At 29.8% G+C, this 20,924-nt stretch overlaps 2 protein-coding genes across 3 annotated transcripts; one reads left to right on the top strand and one right to left on the bottom strand.

The window, feature by feature from the left end:
• Nucleotides 1–1,380: 1,380 nt before the first annotated feature.
• Nucleotides 1,381–3,255, bottom strand: LOC145184528 (somatomedin-B and thrombospondin type-1 domain-containing protein-like). The gene is made up of 4 exons (XM_080060226.2): nucleotides 2,886–3,255; nucleotides 2,532–2,711; nucleotides 2,273–2,396; nucleotides 1,381–2,147 (listed from the first exon to the last, which is right to left on the bottom strand). Exons 1-4 carry the CDS (start codon nucleotides 3,136–3,138, stop codon nucleotides 1,871–1,873), a joined length of 834 nt encoding a protein of 277 aa, XP_079916352.2. The 5' UTR covers nucleotides 3,139–3,255; the 3' UTR covers nucleotides 1,381–1,870.
• A 6,337-nt stretch (nucleotides 3,256–9,592) lies between these two features.
• Nucleotides 9,593–11,337, top strand: LOC149886144 (uncharacterized). Of its 2 annotated transcripts, none has more exons than XM_090093533.1 (2): nucleotides 9,593–9,709; nucleotides 9,981–11,337. In XM_090093533.1, exon 2 carries the CDS (start codon nucleotides 10,021–10,023, stop codon nucleotides 10,984–10,986), a length of 966 nt encoding a protein of 321 aa, XP_089949659.1. In that variant the 5' UTR covers nucleotides 9,593–9,709; nucleotides 9,981–10,020; the 3' UTR covers nucleotides 10,987–11,337. The 2 variants fall into 2 exon arrangements, with proteins under 2 accessions (XP_089949659.1, XP_089949660.1); XM_090093534.1 differs by lacking the exon at nucleotides 9,593–9,709 and having other exon boundaries at nucleotides 9,874–10,433; nucleotides 10,617–11,337.
• The last annotated feature ends 9,587 nt before the right edge of the window (nucleotides 11,338–20,924 follow it).

Below are 20,924 nucleotides of genomic sequence, written 5' to 3'. Positions count from 1 at the left end.
ATATATATATATATATATATATATATATATATATATATATATATATATATATATATATATATATATATATATGAAGACTCCACGGGAAGAAATAGCAGGGTCACATTTTGAAAGTTTCGACTTTTTACACTTTCTAGCTTTACTAACCATAATAGCATATTTTGTATTTGAATTCAAATAAAATAAATGATTTGATGCATATTTAAAGTTTTTCTAAATTTTCCTAAAACTTCGAAACTTATAAAGGTTTAAAAGTTTAATAATGATTTATCTCAAAATGAAAAAATGTGACCCTGCCGTTTCTTCCCACAATAAGTGGAGTCTTCATATATATATATATATATATATATATATATATATATATATATATATATATATATATATATATATATATATATATATATATATATATATATATATATATATATATATATATATATATATATATATATATATATATATATAAACGTAGTCGACATAGATTGTCCCAAACAACTTTGTTACTTCCTTCTTACTACTCTCTTTTTACTACTACATGTTGATCACTCAAAGAATAGTGATATGTAGTAGTTGTTGGTTGTAATAGTTGTTGGTATAAACATAAAATGTCGATATACAAATGGAGACAACGCAAGGAAACCATTCAAGATTTAAAAACACACAGTACTACAATAAAGTTATAAAATCTTTTTTTTTTTTTAAACAAAAACGAACTAAAAGAAATTTCGCGATGAAATTCGTGTTGAAAAAAATTTCTTGTTTGGATTCTTGTTTGGATTTTGCAATGTAATACTATGCCAATACTACGAGGGTAAAATAAGGGTCGTTTAGATAGAAAGTTGATTTACTTGCTTCAATCAAACGATGCCAAAATATTGCAACAAAACGCAAGTCTAATCAAGAACTGGTTTAAAATTTTTTTTTAATTTATTTACAAACAATGGGACAGAGCAAATAAACACACTTGATAATGTAGGATTTCCTAAAAGTGTTTTGTAAAAGCCAAGATCACCATCTACATTTTTTTTTTTGATAAAGTGGGTATTAAAGACTAAAGTTTGTTAAACAGAAGTGCACTAATTGATAATATAATTAATCTTTTGGTTTGTTTATTCTTTTTATTTTTTCATTTTTTTTTTTTTTTTTTTTTTTTTAATGGAACTTGTTTCCTAGAATAATTTTTGGCTTAGCACTACCAAAATTTGATTTTACAAATAGCTTTTAGTAAATGTGTGATCCTTATATAAGGGACAATGGGAATTTGTATAACTTGTGAACGGACTGACTGAATGGTTTATCTATTTTAAAAAACCACTGTATAGTAAATGATAACTTTTTTATTTTCTATTTATTCAGGTAAAGAGAAACAGAAGAAAAAAATTAATTCATTTCTCAATTTATTTTTTAGTATATACAATACAAAAGCACAATCCTCGTTATCTATTTCTAAACTACAATATTATTGCAATTTTTTATTTAATAATTCACAAATATTTTAATGAAGAGAGCATAAGTAAAAAATAAATCCAGTTTTTAAATAAATTCCAGTAAATTCAAAATGGAAATTTACATTCCGTTGCGTTTGGCTGTTGGGGATTTGGAAACGACTTCAGCTTTAAGCTTAAGACCTTCTTCTCGCTGAACGCTGATTAAATTTATCAAAAGGTAAGTGATAACCGTTGCAACTATGCCAAACAGAAATTTTAATCTGAATTTATAATTCTGCATCTCTCCAGCTTTTCGCCGTAATTAATAAAGTATTCGCTTTATTTATTTACATAATTTGTTTCTCTTTTCTGGTGTCGCATTCGTGCTGAAAGTGAGCAACGAGAAGTTTCAATTAAATTAAAATTTCAGAATGTAACACGTGTTAAACAAAAACAAAATTTGAAAAGCCATTCTCATCGCAGGTGCAGTTAGGAATAATTGGACCAAGTCGAATCCAGTCTCCATGGCACTGAGATATTCCCAATGCCTTCCATCGAGTTTTAACACCGATCGATCCTTCTCCTCTGCAACGGCCATCATTCATAACACGTGACTGGCATTCCGTACATACTGGAACGCTGCTGGTTAATTGATCCGCCCACGTGTTTTGGCAAAACGGTCGCTTGTAAGTTATTTTGTAATGGACGCAGTACGAGTACCTATAGAAAATCAAAGAATATGCAATTCTTTGTTTTTAAAACAGTTTGATAAAAAACCTTTTTCTAAAAATTAAAATCTTTTAATCGTGTTTCGTATTTTTTACGAGAAAGACTTAAATACTGACGTGGGTGCTACGCGTTGCTTTTCATTGGTCTCACTCGATTTTTCGACAGGTAAGATATTTTCAAATAGAAATTCCCCGAAAGGTTGGCGACGATATGTAGTCGGTAAAACCAATGCACTTTCATCTATAAAAAATCATTTTCATTAACCGATTCAAATATTTCAAATCACGAAGACATAAAACTTGTTAAAATGTTCTCATTTTTATTTGTTTTGTTTCATCAAAATTGCTTTTAAAATAAAAAAAAAAAAAAGCTTACAATTATCTTGACAAACACTGTTCATATTGCATCCTCTTGTCTGTCGAAGTGAAGGGCATGCTTTTCCTCCGTTCGATGGCAGCTGAGTTATTTTTCGCTTTCTATTCATTACCCCCAAACCACAAGAAGAACTACAATTACCCCATTCCCCCCACTCGCTAACGTCACAGTCAATAGCTCCTAAAATGCCAAAAAAAGAAAGAAAAACGCTTATAATTTTTGACTTGTAATAAACTTCATTAATTTATACTTAATAATTACCAAACACGGATAGCTGATATGTAATCATTAATATAGATAACTTTTGTCTATATTTTTTTTTATATCTTTATTTATTTCCAAAATTATACTCACCCTGACAAAGTTTTTGTATTTTGTCGTAGTCATCGCAACAGTCGTCGGTAAATTTGCAGTACGAATCACAATAGCATATTGTATTTGTTCGGCCGGGTGTACGATTATTTTCATATTTAACGTAACACTGAGTATCTTTTCCGGTGCAACACATCATTTTTCCGCCATGAGGTCTTTGGTCACACATACACTGGCATAAAGAGGCATAGCTTGCTAGAAATCCCAACAGATATACAAATTTTCGTAAAAGCATGTTAAATCTGCAACAAATTTTGCTTTAAAAGTTTTGACGCTAGCTGTTGTTGCTGCAGTTTTATTTATTTATATATCTTTTATTTATATATTTTCTATAAAAGAAATGTAAAGTGAAAAAAAATCCAAATCATTTTAAAAAACCATAAAAAAAAAAAAAGATACACCTACATTTATTTTAATCTAGCTTCACAAATAAAAACATTTGAATTGACGAGACTTTACTTAAGCAATTAAACCGTCTGCAAATTTTTGTCTTTCCATTAAGCACATCGGTATTTTGAAAGAAGGGTTAGTGTAAACACGTGTAGAACTCATGGTTTGGTAAAGATGACTAAAATAAAGTTTTTTGAAATCTCATGGGTTTTTCAGTACCCACGATTTAATGCAAGCATAAGATTGATTAGTAAGGCAAGTTTTGGTAATCAGTTAAAAAGCCAATAACAATACGATCACAAACGCTATGTTATTATTTGTTAATAACTGAAATTTTAAACGCTTTAATGAATGGGTAACAAATGAATACAGATGAGGGCTTAAATTTTGTCTTGACATTTTACGTTCATAAAATTTTTAAAACCTGTGTAAACAATGCAGTCAAAGAGTAACAACAGAGGCAATTACCGCTTAGATACCGTGAGTAACCCCCCGAATGGTATGTTCGACATTTCCTAAAATTGTGATTTTGCTGCAGAAAAACAAACATGAAAAAAACGTCATAACGTCAGTAATTTTCCCTAAACATTTTGAGTTTCGATTTCACTTGAATCATATAAAGAAATTTGTTAACAGCGTCATAAAAACATCCGGCAACAATTTTACGTAAAAAAATAGAAGTAAATATTTTCATGCTCTCAAATAAAGGAAGACTTTAAAAAAGCACTTCTTGAAACAATACGTGTTAAAAATTACGGTACAAATGTTTAGCCCTAATACACTAATTAACTAGATTACTAAAAATAAATTAATTTACTAACGTTTTGTTAAGTGAATGGGTTTTTATATTCCAAGAGAAAGAACGCTGTTTATTAACTTCAGTTATTTTTCATACTCTCCCGCAAATTCCACAGATGTTTTGTGAGAGGACACAGAGACAAGCACGTTATTTACCTCTTTGTAGTTCTGTCAAATCCAATCGTCCAACTACTATATGCTATGTATTATGAACATTTACTTATGCCTTATTATACTGTTAAGTTGTTTGAAGCTGACTTGAAAAAAATAATGAATCAATATAACTAAAATTGCGCTTCTGATCTTTCTTCGTTTAAAGAAAAGACGAAACGGCTTTTTAAACGTCGCATAACGGAAACACTGTTATTAAATAAAACAGACGGTGCTTTGATTGGCAGGCCTTGGTTGAGCAAGAAAAACATCTACTACTGCTTTGTTATTAGCTGGATGATGAATAATTGTTTTTTAAATGCGCGTCATAAGGCTTTAAAACATGATGACTTTTCAATGTTCGTGTTTATAAGTGGGCCATTGGCGACCATGGCTGAGTGGTAGTAAAGGTTATTTTAGTAAAACAATGAATTTTGAAGATGGTTGTCATTAAAAGGCCAAATTATTTAAGGGAATTGCAAATCATAAATTTAGTAATCTCGTAATATAAGTCATTTTGAAAATAAAATCTTTGTGTTTTCTGTTTGATCTTGATTGGTTTAAAGGAATACTATAATAATAACAATAGAAAGTCTTGTCATCATGCTATCCTCCTCCTCCTCCTCCTCCTCATCATCATCATCATCATCATTATCATCATCATCGTTATTCATAGGCAACAAGCATTACACATTGTTAGTCTAAAAGAGTGTTCGGAATTTATGCGTAATCGATTTGTTTGTTTCTCTCAAATAACTTATTACGCATCACGTTACAAATTAAACAGTTAAGGATTAGGTTTCTAACAAAGAAATATTCCGGTACGCGCGTGTGTGTACAAGTATGTATGTATGTATGTATGTATGTATGTATGTATGTATGTATGTATGTATGTATGTATGTATGTATGTATGTATGTATGTATGTATGTATGTATGTATGTATGTATGTATGTATGTATGTATGTATGTATGTATGTATGTATGTATGTATGTATGTATGTATGTATGTATGTATGTATGTATGTATGTATGTATGTATGTATGTATGTATGTATGTATGTATGTATGTATGTATGTATGTATGCATGTATGTATGTATGTATGTATGTATGTATGTATGTATGTATGTATGTATGCATGTATGTATGTATGTATGTATGTATGTATGTATGTGTGTATGTATGTATGTATGTATGTATGTATGTATGTATGCATGTATGTATGTATGTATGTATGTATGTATGTATGTATGTATGTATGCATGTATGTATGTATGTATGTATGTGTGTGTGTATGTATGTATGTATGTATGTATGTATGTATGTATGTATGTATGTATGTATGTATGTATGTATGTATGTATGTATGTATGTATGTATGTATGTATGTATGTATGTATGTATGTATGTATGTATGTATGTATGTATGTATGTATGTATGTATGTATGTATGTATGTATGTATGTATGTATGTATGTATGTATGTGTGTGTGTGTATGTATGTATGTATGTATGTATGTATCTATGAATGTATGTATGTATCTATGTATGTATGTATTTACGTATGTTTCTATGTATGTATCTATGTATGTATATTGATAAAATTATTATGTGTCCCCTTCGTATAAACTCCTTGTACCTCGACCTAATGGAAATGGCGTTTATTCGAAATATAAGTCAAAAGAGTTTCTTAAATGTAAGTTTTACTGGAATGAGGAGGACAGTTAGCTAGAAAAGGACTAGAAATAAACAACAAAGTTTGTTGAAGTTTTCATTCTTGTCAATTTTAATATATTCTTTCATAGCAAGTAACTTTTTTAATATGATAAATAGGTTTTTAAAAATATGTCGGCTTCCTTTTTTCTTCGAGCTTCTACCACAAACTTTCCGTAAACTTATTGTTGTTCGTTGTTGCTGTGCAATTGTCTGGAACCACCATTTTTTTTTCATTCTTGTTTATTTTTACCTACAGCAGCATATGTCTTCAAATCTTTTCTTTTTTTCACCAGTTGTTTTTAGAATGTTCTATAAAAGTATTTCTTCCTAATGCAAGTTTGTATACACCCAATGCATACTTGCCATAAGTGTGGGCTTAGTCTCTTGGTTCAGGTAACCAAGACAACGGTCTCTAGGTAATGAAATTGTTCGCCTATGATTGGTGCTGAACTATCTTTCTAAAACGTGATGCCCACGAACAGGTCCCAAAAATTTGATCTTGTAAAGTATTTCGTACTTTAGAGATAGCTCTCTGGATCGCGCTATCATTCTTACAAAAGAAAAACAGTTAGTAATTGCAATACGAGATTTACAATCAACATTGTTCTACACGCAGAACAGTTTTCCAAAAGTGCTGTTACTCGCCATTATCTCGACCGAGGAATAGTTGTTCGCTGGGTGAATAACTGAGCTCAAATCCAAGGACAAATAAAGGAAATCGAATGTAAAAGAAAAGACTTCCTGTTGGGGAAGAAACCCGTTAAGCAAGGAACTACGATAGTTTCCGAACGGATTCTAGATTGACGATTGAAACAATTGCACATTTTTTAATATTTCATCATTATAAAGAAAATTTCTTAAGGAAATGGATGATACTTTTCTGCAAGTAAAAAGTTTGGTGTTTCATGAGAAGAATGACTTGTCTATGCACAGGAAAACGTCTTTTTGTCAGAAATATCTCTACATGGTGATTTTCAAACTTATTGCATATGCCATGTAATTTTGAAGATTAAACTTTAGGTATAATAACACGATGAAAAGTATTTATGCTATCGACGAGACTCAGTTTGTTATGACATGGTTTCTATTACAATTATTAACAAAAAAAGCGTTCAAAAGTGTCAGTTTGTTTGACAGCTAAAGCAAACAGGGAAAAAATAAAACCATTTTTGTGTTTAAAGAAGCAAAACGAGACGCAAAAAAACTCAACAAAAAATTCAGTGGGAAATGTTTAACTGTTTCGTCATCGGTTGGATGAATACCGAATTAACAATCCAATCGATCAATAAAGTGTTTGGAATATTCTCCTTTAAAAGGCGTTTACTCGCATTGGATAGGTATTCATGTTATATCGAAAATTCTGCATCAGATTTCTTGAAGTTCAAATAAAAATGGAAATCAAGATAACGACATCACCTGCTTCAAAGAAGGTCAAGTGAAGAGCGTACAATTCTCACAGATCAGTTCGATTATACGAATTCAGAAGAGCACAATCCGTTTTAAATGAGTGAAATTGACAATGGTGGAGCCGGTCCGAACGAGTTACCGGTTGACGAAAACAGAAAGGGTGTAAAGATATTAATTAGTTGTGAAAAAATTTTGTTTTAAATCCAGGAGCAAAAAGCATTAAAAACGTGTCTTTTGAAATCGCAATTTATTTTTTGTTTGAATTGTTTTGACTTCCAGAAAAATAAAACAAGCAACCTGCTCAAACAAGCGCCCTCTTTTTAGGTTCAAAAATTGAATAAGCATCTGGGTGCTAGTTCGAGGATTTACGGCAAAACGGCATTTAACTAAATTTCAAGCGCGATAGTATATATTTCATTTTGATCATATATAGTTAAGTATTTTGTTTAGTTCCGTTGTGAATTACTACAGAATGATAATGAATTACTATTACAAAAACCTGCCTCTCATTTACACAAGGCAGGGATCATGAAAGTCTGCATTAAAATTCATAAAAGAGCGCAATAAATCCAATAACAAAACACCAAACACGTTTACAGGAAGCCTAAATCGAAGATAATCTCACATAAAAAAGATAATCATAAGAACATTAGATAAGAAAAAATCAAATAAATAAAAAAAGTTGTATTGATCCTGATCATAAGAGATGATCCTACAGGAACACCGAAAATAGTTGTTGTCCTCAATTCAAACAATGAACTAAGTGCTGCAATAGTGTAATAGAATATGCTATAAAATATCCTGTCAACCAGCTACGATTATTAGAACATAGTTGGTATCAAATCTATGACGAGGAAGAAATACATCGATTAGTACTGCATAAGGGTCAAAGAGTCTTGCGCTTCTTTAATGCTAGTGAGGCTAATTGTATATTTTATTTTTAGTTTAGGTTTGTTTTGCTGTTAGCACATTATCTTGTCGCTTGTTTTTAGATGCTGTTACTGTTAACTTTTATAGCAAGAAATATTTCTCACCGTATTTTGTTTTTGTATACTCGTTCGTTTACTTATTCATTAAGCAATCGAATAAGTAAAATTTTGAATTAGTAACGAATAAGTAAAATATCTTGCATAAACATGAACCAAATATGGAATGGTTCTTATTTCACAAAAGTAAAACCATTCTTGCACTTCTTTCAGAAAAAAAAGATGTCTTGTAATTTCAAAAATTAAATTAACGCTTTTCTTATTTCCTGATTTTAAATGAAAAAAAACATAAGGTTGGTAAATCGGTTTGTGATTGGTTCAGACTTTCAGACGTCAGATACTGCGATCAACTAAATTATCAAATTTGAAAAATGTCCATCATGCTGGTGCAAATACATACATACATACATACATACATACATACATACATACATACATACATACATACATACATACATACATACATACATACATACATACATACATACATACATACATACATACATACATACATACATACATACATACATACATACATACATACATACATACATACATACATACATACATACATACATACATACATACATACATACATACATACATACATACATACATACATACATACATACATACATACATACATACATACATACATACATACATACATACATACATACATACATACATACATACATACATACATACATACATACATACATACATACATACATACATACATACATACATACATACATACATACATACATACATACATACATACATACATACATACATACATACATACATACATACATACATACATACATACATACATACATACATACATACATACATACATACATACATACATACATACATACATACATACATACATACATACATACATACATACATACATACATACATACATACATACATACATACATACATACATACATACATACATACATACATACATACATACATATATGCATGTATGTATGTATGTATGTATGTATGTCGGATTGCTCCAGTTTGAGAAGGCTACAATGAAAAAAACTCTCTTTTCAAACATTGTGCTCCTACAGAAATCTCTGTGTTGCATCTGCACCATCAGTTTGAAATCCCCAAGAGACGTTAAGACGTTGAAATTACTCAATTTGAATTAGGCTGAAATTAAGATGAATTTTTTGTAATCCCAACAGAGAACCTCGGCATCTGTGATTGAAATCTGCTGTGATGGAGTGAAACAGACTTTTTTTTTAGATTTTATTCCTTATTCCTTTTTAAAATATAGAATCTTGCAACGTTCGAAGGTGCTTTGTAGCTGCTCAACACTTGTTACTCATAAAAAAGTAAAAGTTTTTTTTAATTGAAAGTGTTATTTACATAAATTTACAAAAAGTATTACAATTTATGCTACTAAAGATAGCAAAAACAAAAAAAAATAATTATTTAATCAGCTGCCATTATGAAATTAATCCTATCTATAGAAATTGTTAATAAAGTTATCATTCTGGTTCTTTTTTTTATTGTTAGTGCTTTCGTTTTTATTTTGGAAAACATGAATTATTTGTGTATTTTCTTTGAAAAACGGAATTTTCATTTTTATCAAATGAAACTTAGCACGGCCAGCGTTGAATTTGAAATCGGAATATGAACAAGTATGAGCACATCTTTCTATTTCATCAATTGTTCTCGACAATATCTTTTCGTGTCATTGCGAGTGCAACAAGACGGAACTCTACATGCAACTATTGGTTTACTCTTGATAGCATTACTACCGATTGTCACCATGAACATTTACATTATTGGAAGAACTTACTATTGCAAGAACATGCATTCTCCAGTTCATTTTTTGTTAGCCAGCACATCTCTTTGGGATTTATTGATTGGAATTTTCTCGATCTTGCCATGGATAATTTTTTTAATAATGACGTTTTCACAGACTCATAGTTGTGGTTTATTTTTGTTTGCAACTTTTACGGCTCATTCCTTTAATTTAACATCGTTCCTAACGGTCTGCTTAACTTCAATCGATCGTTACTTTGCTGTTTTTCAACCCTTTATTTACCAAAAGTATGTAAACGAGAGCCCTTGTTTGTACATAAAATGCGTTTCTTTTATCACTACCATTGTTTTTTTAATCAATGGTTTGAGTTTTTTAACTCAAAATCGGAAATTAATTGAGCTAGTTATAATATCTGTTTGTCCAGTATTAATACTTAATGTTCTATATATCCACACTCGGCTACATTTCAGAGTGAGAATGGTTAGACGAATGATATCAGCGCAAAGGCCGAATATAGATGTCTCCGATAAAACTAACAACGACCAAGCTCTAAAGAAGAACGACTTGGCGCCGAAGAAGAAAATTTACAGACAAGTAAAAATGAACAAGCTAACACTGATGATACATTTTTCTACATGTATTGCTTATTTGCCGTACAACACAGTAATATGTTTATGGCATTTCAAACCGCTCACCTATTCCTGGGAATGGACTCACACTTTTTATTTGTGGGGTTGTGTATTGTCGTTCACAAAATCTATAGCGAACCCAATAATTTTTTTTTACCGATCGAGTGAATTGCGTGGAAGTATAGGTCGTATTTGGCAATCGCGTTCATAATGCAAAATACGTAATTCTTACGTAATACGAAGTTGCTTAGTTACTGTTTTGCGTTCATAATGCAAGAACTTTTCTCTTTTATCTTAATTTATCTTTTTTTTTTTTTTTTTTTTTTTGTTAAGTTTTAGAACTGTCAGTTCTAAAACATAATGAAGCAGATGAAGCAGAGAAGCAGAGGAACTTTTAAAAAGTTTTTCTGCTTCATTAGCTGTCATATCAATACTATGAAAAGTTTATTTTTTAATTTTTAGTTCACCTAAAAGTAGGCTTTGTCCCAGGAAATAAAATCTTGGGACACAACCTAATTTATTTATAATTTATTCTATCCTCGACAAAATTCGCTTCTTAAGTTCTTTTTTAATGATTTGAATTTCAAAAGACATTCGTTCCATAACGGATTTGTTTTTGTTGCGAAAAGCGCTCAAAATTCTATCACTTAACTTAATGTTACGACTCTTGCTATAACATATAATCGCGATGCGACTTTTACAATAAAGTTCAATTTATGTAATTGTAATTCATTTGCACACTTATATTCTCTCTCTCTCTCTCTCTCTCTCTCTCTCTCTCTCTCTCTCTCTCTCTCTCTATATATATATATATATATATATATATATATATATATATATACATACATATATATATATTATCGTCTTCATCATCACCATCACCATCATCGTCGTCGCTGTCGTCGTCGTCGTCGTCATCATCATCATCATCATCATAATCATCATCATCATCATCATCATCATTAGACTGATCTGAGTGTAGATTTGCTACTTACTTTTTCGGTCGACAGCTTTTGGAAAATTTTTTTAAAATAGAGTTTTATTTAAACTTTTTTTAAAAATTAGGTAACGGGCAGTAAAGTTAGCCTAATTATTTTCTAGTTTTGTGTTTTAAACAGCCACAAACCTCTATGACTCTATCTTTGAGTAACATTTCTATCCCTATGATGAATGGTATTAAAATCCGAGTGAATGGTAGTCTTTGTTACAAATTTACTTTGAGGCCCTAATACACTTTAAAGTTAATCATAATTCATCATGTTTCATCTTTGCAAATATCCCAAATTTTTGAAAACTAAGAAAAAATTTTAAAATCAAAAATATCACCCTGATGCTATAAAATAGCCCTCGTTTTTACGGTATTTTCATGTTTTAAGAAAACGTTTTTTAAAATCTGATGCAAAGTTACATTTTCGCATTTTTTTGGTCATTTCTTGATGAAATTTCTTGGAATGAAATTATTTTCAATAAAATGTCAAAGATTCAATATTTTCATGTAGTTAACTCTTTAAATCATCTTCAGGAACATTTTTTATGTCATCATTATCATTATAAACATTTGTCGCTTCGCTACCTAAGAGTAGCAATTCTACACAAGAAAGAAATCAGCAGACATGGTCATCTATTTTCAAAGCGTAAGCGAGTGTTTTTCTCAATAATTGATATCTGTTTAGCTACAATGAATGTATTTTTATTACTTTAAAACTATTTATTGTAAATAAATTATTTCACTTCAATAATCTGAAATAGGCTCTTTCTCACTGTTTTACTTAGTGATAGAAATGCTTCGGTGATGTAACTTTTCTACATAAAGTCAAAATTGTGACTGAAATAGTAAGTCAGATCTTAGAAAAGTTCGTGAAAAAACTAAAAATTTGGAATATAAAGTCATTGTTTCATATATTAAACTCGAAAATATTCTCCTTTCGTTATTTCACTAGACACAAGTGTAATAGGATGCTCTAGTAATTTGTCACCGTTCTTCCGAAGCATAGAAATGCGACATTATATTGCAAAAATATTCATAGTTTTATCTTAAGACTAGTTAAAGACTTCGGATATTTCATGATTGACCGCACATGCTCTGAAAATGTTAACTTTTTGATAAAATTACAATTTAATGAAAAGCATGCCTTTATATTAAACGAGGCTTGAGAGCCAGATTGGCGTGGAGGGGCGGCCTGTTGGAAATAATTCTGAGAAAACACAAAAAGAAGTTTTTAACTAAAACTATAAATTAGACGACTGTATGTGGATAAATATTTTTATACTAATAAATACTACTATTTCATAAATTTTTTGAGTAGTAGAGGAGATAGGCTACATAAAATGTAATTGAGAAAAATTGAGGATAAGACCACTTTAGGCTTAACGCCTCAATTACCCTTTGAAGCTGCAACTAAGGAAAAATACAACTAAGCTGCTGAAAAACTATTTTGTAGAAAGAAAAAAACAGGTTTTTTAAGATGAGTTTTAAATATTGCATGAAATGGCGCTCTGTTATTGAGCTATCAATTTTGAAAAATTGAATTGGAATTGCACCAATATCTCCTTTCCATGCAACAGTTTAAATTTACTAAAGAAACATCAAGTTACAACAACAATCACTGATTGACATTTTTTTCGAAACATTAACATGAAGTGTTAACACTAAATTTCTATAGTGCTCTATATCTTTGAGTATGCATTTAGAACTACTCTTTGGACCAAAGTTTAATCCACTCTGAAAACCGTGAGCATTCAAAAAAAATATTTTTCAAAAATGAAAATCAAAAATGACAATATATAATAAAAATATATATAAAACTGGCTATTAAAAGAACAGAAACTGACTGTTTAAAAACCAAAAACCAAAAACCAAAAACTAAAAACTACAATATTCAAAACCTAGTTGCTTGAAAGACCAAAAACTGAAAAAGTTAAAACCAAGTTTACTTAAAAAAACCAAATATTGGCTCTTTTAGTATATAAAATGGGTATTCAAAAATCATAAACTGGCTATTCAAATTTTAGAAAAAGGCTAGCTGTACAAAGTTAAATAACTATTTATTAAGCAAAACTAAAAATGGAACTACTAGAAAATGGACTTAAATGTATTTTTTTCATATCCAACTTTATTAACTAGTCTGTGGATCTCACTTACTGCAAAATCTCACTGATTTGTTCATTGGTCCATCCACGCTTACTAAAAGTCCAGTAACTGTTGACCTGGGTTGGTTTGCAATAATCTTTCTTGTACAGAATCTTCTGTGGTTGCTAAATCCCCCATAACTTCCTTTTTAAAGATGACCATCAAGGTAAACCTATCATTATGGCGCATAATTTTTTGCCTCTCACAACTAATTTAGGTTTAAGAATTAGAAAGATCTAATTTTGAACCCAAAGACCTTCTTTGTGACAATAATTTTCCATAGATAGATTTAGGAGTTTTTATTTGTAAAATAGCATTATCTTTGATTTTATTTTTGTATATAAGGAAAGTAGCAACCTTGAAAATCATTATCTTTTAAAAATGCAAAATCTCACTTATTTGATTATTGGTCCATCCACATTTACTAAAATTATCTTCCGTAGAATACGACATAAACTCAATTAAAATCAAAACAAACCTTTATTTTAAATATAAAACCTGCATACTTGAATTCTTCAAACCTGCTCAGCTTTAGCAAACAGGTATATTATTGCTCCAGGAACAAGTACTTTATATAAATATTGTGCTAAACAACAAAAAGTATATTGTAAATAACATATAGTTTATGTGACATGCACATATTGCAAGTTATTCTGCAGATAGATATTTTTTTATACAATTTTTTTATTACATTCTTTTTTTTTATTACAAATTATTTGTATAGGTTTGGTTTATATGAATTTTAAAGCTTTACTCTAGTTTCATTGTAAGAACAAGTTAATGCACCATAAAGGTCATGAGCTTGGTCATTGGATAATAGATCAAGCATATCAACATCATATAAATTTCCTTAAAAAAAGTTTTACAAATTGAAATCTACATGGACTCATATAAAAATAATTTAACTTCAATTTAACTCATTTTAACTAAAAAATAACATTAGAAACATCTCTATCAATAACAACTTCAAGTTCAGCTTTGTAATAAATTTTATACCTTCATTCTCAAACAAACTAACAACTTAATTTAAACAACAGTAATCTATCAGTATTTTTACTTTTATCTTGTCCATTAGCTTTGAAAAGATTGTGTCTGTAACTACAAAGCTAAAATATTGAAAATAAATTATATTATATAAACTAGACTAAATTACTTATAGGAACTGTGACTATGAACAACTTATTGACAAGTATTTTAATTGTCAATAAATTGATTAACTGTTTACTATAAGTTTTGAAAAATAAAACATAACCAGAAGATATTGACTAAGTTTTGCAAAATAAAAATTAACCAGAAGAAATTGACTCAAGTAATTGAGTGCAATCTCTTTCAATTTATCTGAAGTAAACTTTTGGATTGCTTTACTAATCCAGAAACTTTAAATCACCCTAAATAAATATACAAATTAAGTTGATTAAACAACTAAAATACCTCTGCCAACAACACCTTCTTTTTAAAAAATATTACTTGAAATATCTTTAAAAAAGGTTTTATATATATATATATATATATATATATATATATATATATATATATATATATATATGTAAATATATATATATATATATATATATATATATATGTCTGTATGTATAAATGTTTCATATGAGACAAACAAAATGTTTCATATACTTGCGTATGAATTGCAAACAGCATATCCATCTCCAAATAATTCTCCATAAGTTTGCAAGCCACTCAACTTTTTGTAGCAAAGAACATATTTAGCTACAGAAGACAGCTCTATATTTATGTTTGTACTACATCATGGGAATAATATAGTTGATTTAAAAGTATCTACTCGTATTTAACAGTAGCTAAAAGGTTTAGGAACTTTCCTTATCCTCCTAACAACTACAAACAAATAAATTGTAAACTCAGGCCTACAAGGCTAGCTACAAATATTTCACTGCCTCCGTTTAAAAAAAAATGGCTGCTTATAATTGAAAATATCACGGCGTGCGATGTAAAAAAAACGATGTAGCATTTATACTAACGGGCAACTTTTCTATACCGCAATGTATCAATTCTATACAACAACGTAACATTTCTATGCCAAAATGGAGCAAATCTATTATAAGTAGCGAATCTACGCCAAAATGTAGCATTGCTATCAATTTTTGTAGCAAATCTACGCATCAGTCTGATCATCATCATCATCATCATCATCATCATCATCATCATCATCATCATCATCATCATCATCATCATCATCATCATCATCATCATCATCATCATCATCATATCATCATCGTTATTCATAGGCAACAAACATTACACATTGTTAGTCTAAAAGAGTGTTCGGAATTTATGCGTAATCGATTTGTTTGTTTCTCTCAAATAACACTTTACGCATCACGTTACAAATTAAACAGTTAAAGATTAAGTTTCTAACAAAGAAATACTCCGGTATGCGCGTGTGTGTATTTGTACGATTTTATATTTATTTTACATATTTGTTAAGCAAATCGCTTAACGAATAAGTAAAAATTTTTGCATATAAATATATACCAATATGATGAATATGAAAGAATGGTTTTATTGGTTTTATTTTAGAAAACGAAAAGTTTTTTCGTAACTTCAATTCAGATAAACTTTTTTTACTTTCTGAATTTACATGAAATAAAACATAAAACTGTTTTAAGTCAAATAATTAACTAAATTATTAAGTTTAAAAATTGTATGTCCGTAGTGCTGGTATAACAGCGCGTGTATCCGCCTATAGCTTTTTTTTAGGCCGTTGCTACTTAGAGCGCAATGCGCTCTATGCAGCCATATGCTACTCGGAGCGCAAGACTTTGTTTGCATGCGCTAAATTTTTTTTTTTTTTAAATCTTGTTGATGTTAACCCTATCCCAATCCCTATCCCTATCCCTATCCCTATCCCTATCCCTATCCCTATCCCTATCCCTATCCCTATCCCTATCCCTATCCCTATCCCTATCCCTATCCCTATCCCTATCCCTATCCCTATCCCTATCCCTATCCCTATCCCTATCCCTATCCCTATCCCTATCCCTATCCCTATCCCTATCCCTATCCCTATCCCTATCTCTATCTCTATCTCTATCCCTAATCGCCTATCTAACCAGCTGTATTGTGAAATATAAATCGCACTGTTATAATAAAAATATTGCGCATACGTGTACAATATTGCGCTATGAGCAGCTTATGGCTAAGTAGAGCGCATTGCGCTCTACGAAGACACATCGTTTTTTTTATGCTTGTATGTATGTACAGTATGCAACAAAATTATTCATGCCCAATTAAAAAATATTTTGTAGCAATTAAAATAAACCAAATTAATTTAAATAATTTTGAAAGAAGTTTTAAAAAATTTGTTGAAACAACTATTAACAATATAAGCTATAATATTTGCAAAACTTAATCTTGCTTCTTAAAAGAATGAAAATCATTTGTGATTTTAGGAAGCTTCAAAAGTATTCATACCTCTCAAAGTTTTATTAAGTATATCCGAGTTTTTCATAATATTAGGCATTGATTGCTGTTTACAAGTGACAAGAATTACTATCAATTAAGTTTTGTAAATAGTTTTGAAGAATATTACGCCAAGTTGCCTCCAAAGCTAAAAAGAAATTTTGCTTGTTAATACTGTGATCATCTCTATTAACTTTGTCATACAAATAAAAACACAAATTTTCGATTCCGGACTTTGAGCAGCAGGCCAATCCAACAACTTTATTTCATTTTCTTTGAAATATACTTTGGTAATCTTACTGGTATGTTTCGGATCATACATACATACATACATACATACATACATACATACATACATACATACATACATACATACATACATACATACATACATACATACATACATACATACATACATACATACATACATACATACATACATACATACATACATACATACATACATACATACATACATACATACATACATACATACATACATACATACATACATACATACATACATACATACATACATACATACATACATACATACATACATACATACATACATACATACATACATACATACATACATACATACATACATACATACATACATACATACATACATACATACATACATACATACATACATACATACATACATACATACATACATACATACATACATACATACATACATACATACATACATACATACAGTTGTGGACAAAATAATAGTAGTGTGATTAAAATTAACGAATTAATATTATTATCTTTAAACAGTTACTGAAAATGAAATTGTAATACTGGATTATTAATTAAATAGGTGTGAGATGATAAACTAATTACTAGAAAGTTTTAAACTTTTGCTTTTATTTATAATAATTATATAAGTATAAAAAACAGGTTGGACATAATAATAGTAGTATTAATTTATTTAATGTTTTATAGCAAATAATTTATTTTATTAACAAAAAAAATGATATAAATTTAATTAAACAATAGTAAAAAGTTAATATTTAATCGCATGCCCCCGGTTTTTTATCACAGCTTTGCATCTATTCGGCATTGAGTTAATCAAATTTTGACAACGTTCTAAAGGAATGTTGTTCCAAGCATTCTGGACAACTTGCCATAACTCCTGCTGATTTTTTGGTTTTTGACTATAAACTGCCTCTTTTACATCCGTCCTAAGGTTTTCGATCGGATTGAGATCTGGTGACTGTGCAGGCCAATCCATAACTGCAACCCTATTCTCGATGAACCAACTTTTTACCCTGCGACTGGTATGCTTTGGATCGTTGTCCTGCATATAAACCCATCTTAGGGGCATATCTTCTTCTGCATAGGGCAACATAGTATTTTGTAATATTTGAAGGTATATGTCTTGGTCCATAATACCATCAATTTTATAGATTGGTCCTATGCCATAATAAGAAAAACAACCCCAAATATTTATTTTTGCTCCGCCATGTTTTACAGTTTTTATGGTGTATGTATGCAGAGTTAGGTGGCCTCCTTACATATACTTGCGTCCACTTGACTAAAATAAAACAATTTTGCTTTCATCAAACCACAAAATATTGCGCCATTTTGAAACAGGCCAATCTGCATGCGTTTTTGCAAAATGTAATCTTGCTATCATATGCCTTTTTTTCAAAAGGGGAACTTTTCTTGGGCTTCAGGCGACTAACTTACTTTGTACTAACCGCCTACGTACTGTTCTCGAAGAAACGCTTAAATTTAAATCTTCTTTAATATGGCGGGAAGTTACAAAAGGATCGGCAACAGCAGCACGTTTTATCAATCTATCTTCATGTTCAGCCGTTTTTTGTTTTAGGCCCCTTGTTTCGCCTACATTTTTCCATTTTAGAGCATTTTTAATCATCTTACCTTGAATTAGTCTTACTAAAACCAAATTAAACAAAAAGCTAATATAAATAAATTGATAGGAAACAACAGATATGTTATTTTGACCTACAAATGTTGATATGTTCGTATATAAAATTCGGGACTTCCCTAAAGTAATTTGAACAGTGTTACCAACATTTTTTACTCCCATTTCATTATTCAGTGTTTGTATTACTGTTATGCCTAAATTTATTAATTTATATTTAAATTTACATAAAATTATTATCACAAATCATTGTTTTACTAGCCACTACTATTATTTTGTCCGCAACTGTACATACATACATACATACATACATACATACATACATACATACATACATACATACATACATACATACATACATACATACATACATACATACATACATACAAGTATGTAATATCAATATTTCACTATGGAAAGACTATAAAAAGTGTCTCTTTTCAAACATTCCGCTTATACAGAAATCTCTGTGTTGCATCTGTACCATCAATTTGGAATCCCCGCGAGTTTCCTAACCAGTAGTTTTGAAAGAAAAAACCTCTTTATATCAAGTTTACCGTAAATGAAATGCAATCACTTGCAATTACTTAAGGTAGTACATACCCATAAAATCAAAAAATCAGAATAACAAAATGCACAACAATTTACTATTTTTTATTTTATTCAAAACAAAATAATTTGAAAAAATTAAATTAAAAAAATAGTTGATCAAGCCTTTTTGCCTCGATTAATACTAAAATTTTGTAAACAAAATCTGGAAAACTAAAAGAGTTTGAGATTTCAAATTTTTACCAGTTCTTTATTGTATAGAAATGTAGGAGTTGAACCAAAACTAAGTCATAATATAAAATATTTCAAAAGATATTGAGATTTGTTACTAATTGACATTATTTTGTATAGTAAATGCTCATAAAAAGTGCCATAACATTTTTATTTTTTTGTATCAAACATTAGTTTTGGTTCACCTCCTGCTATTAAAACTAAAGAATGTACTGTGAAAATTTCAACCTAAAAGCTTATGTGGATCTTGAAATATCATGTTTTAAAGTTAACAAAATCGCTAAAAATCAAATACTGAGAAAAACACAAAAATAAAATTAAACTAACAAAAACATTATAATCTTATTAATATAAGCCTGCTGAATAAGCTAGGATTATGTCATTTTCCTTCTCTTTATCCAGGAATCCTTTTCTGATAGCTCTTAATTTTCTTCTCATCTTTATGCCTTTGGTTGATGACATTCTCTAAATGTTTTTTATGTGGTTGGTATCACTTTTTCTAAACGCATTTAGCATAAACTTTGAAACTGGCAATCCAAGTGCTTGTATTATTGATGTTAAACCAGATTTACCATCATTAAATTCAATAACGGCAGAGCAAATACCTATTTCAAGAAGTTTTCTAGATACAAAAATCTCCTTAGGACATTTTTTCCACACCATACTGTTTAAGCATTCGTTTCTATTTTGAGTTTGGCCATGCAAACATTTTAACAACAACGAATCTGTTGTTAAGTCATGCCAAACTGGAATTAATAAATCTTTAATTGCAATTGGAGGGCTCAAGTTTTTTTACAGTTTTTGTTACCTGTTATTTTGTCAGCCTGCCATAAACACCAGCTATATTTGTTGCGTGAACAAAACTGATGACAAACATTTTCATCAAAAAAGTTTGTATTAT

This window comes from Hydra viridissima, unplaced genomic scaffold (assembly GCF_058129835.1).
Source record: "Hydra viridissima isolate aposymbiotic clone 2 unplaced genomic scaffold, HvirCarnegie_v1 scaffold_7, whole genome shotgun sequence".
NCBI classification, from domain to species: Eukaryota; Metazoa; Cnidaria; class Hydrozoa; order Anthoathecata; family Hydridae; genus Hydra; species Hydra viridissima.
The sequence above is the reverse complement of the archived record's forward strand: the minus strand, read 5'-3'. Positions and strand labels throughout refer to the sequence as shown.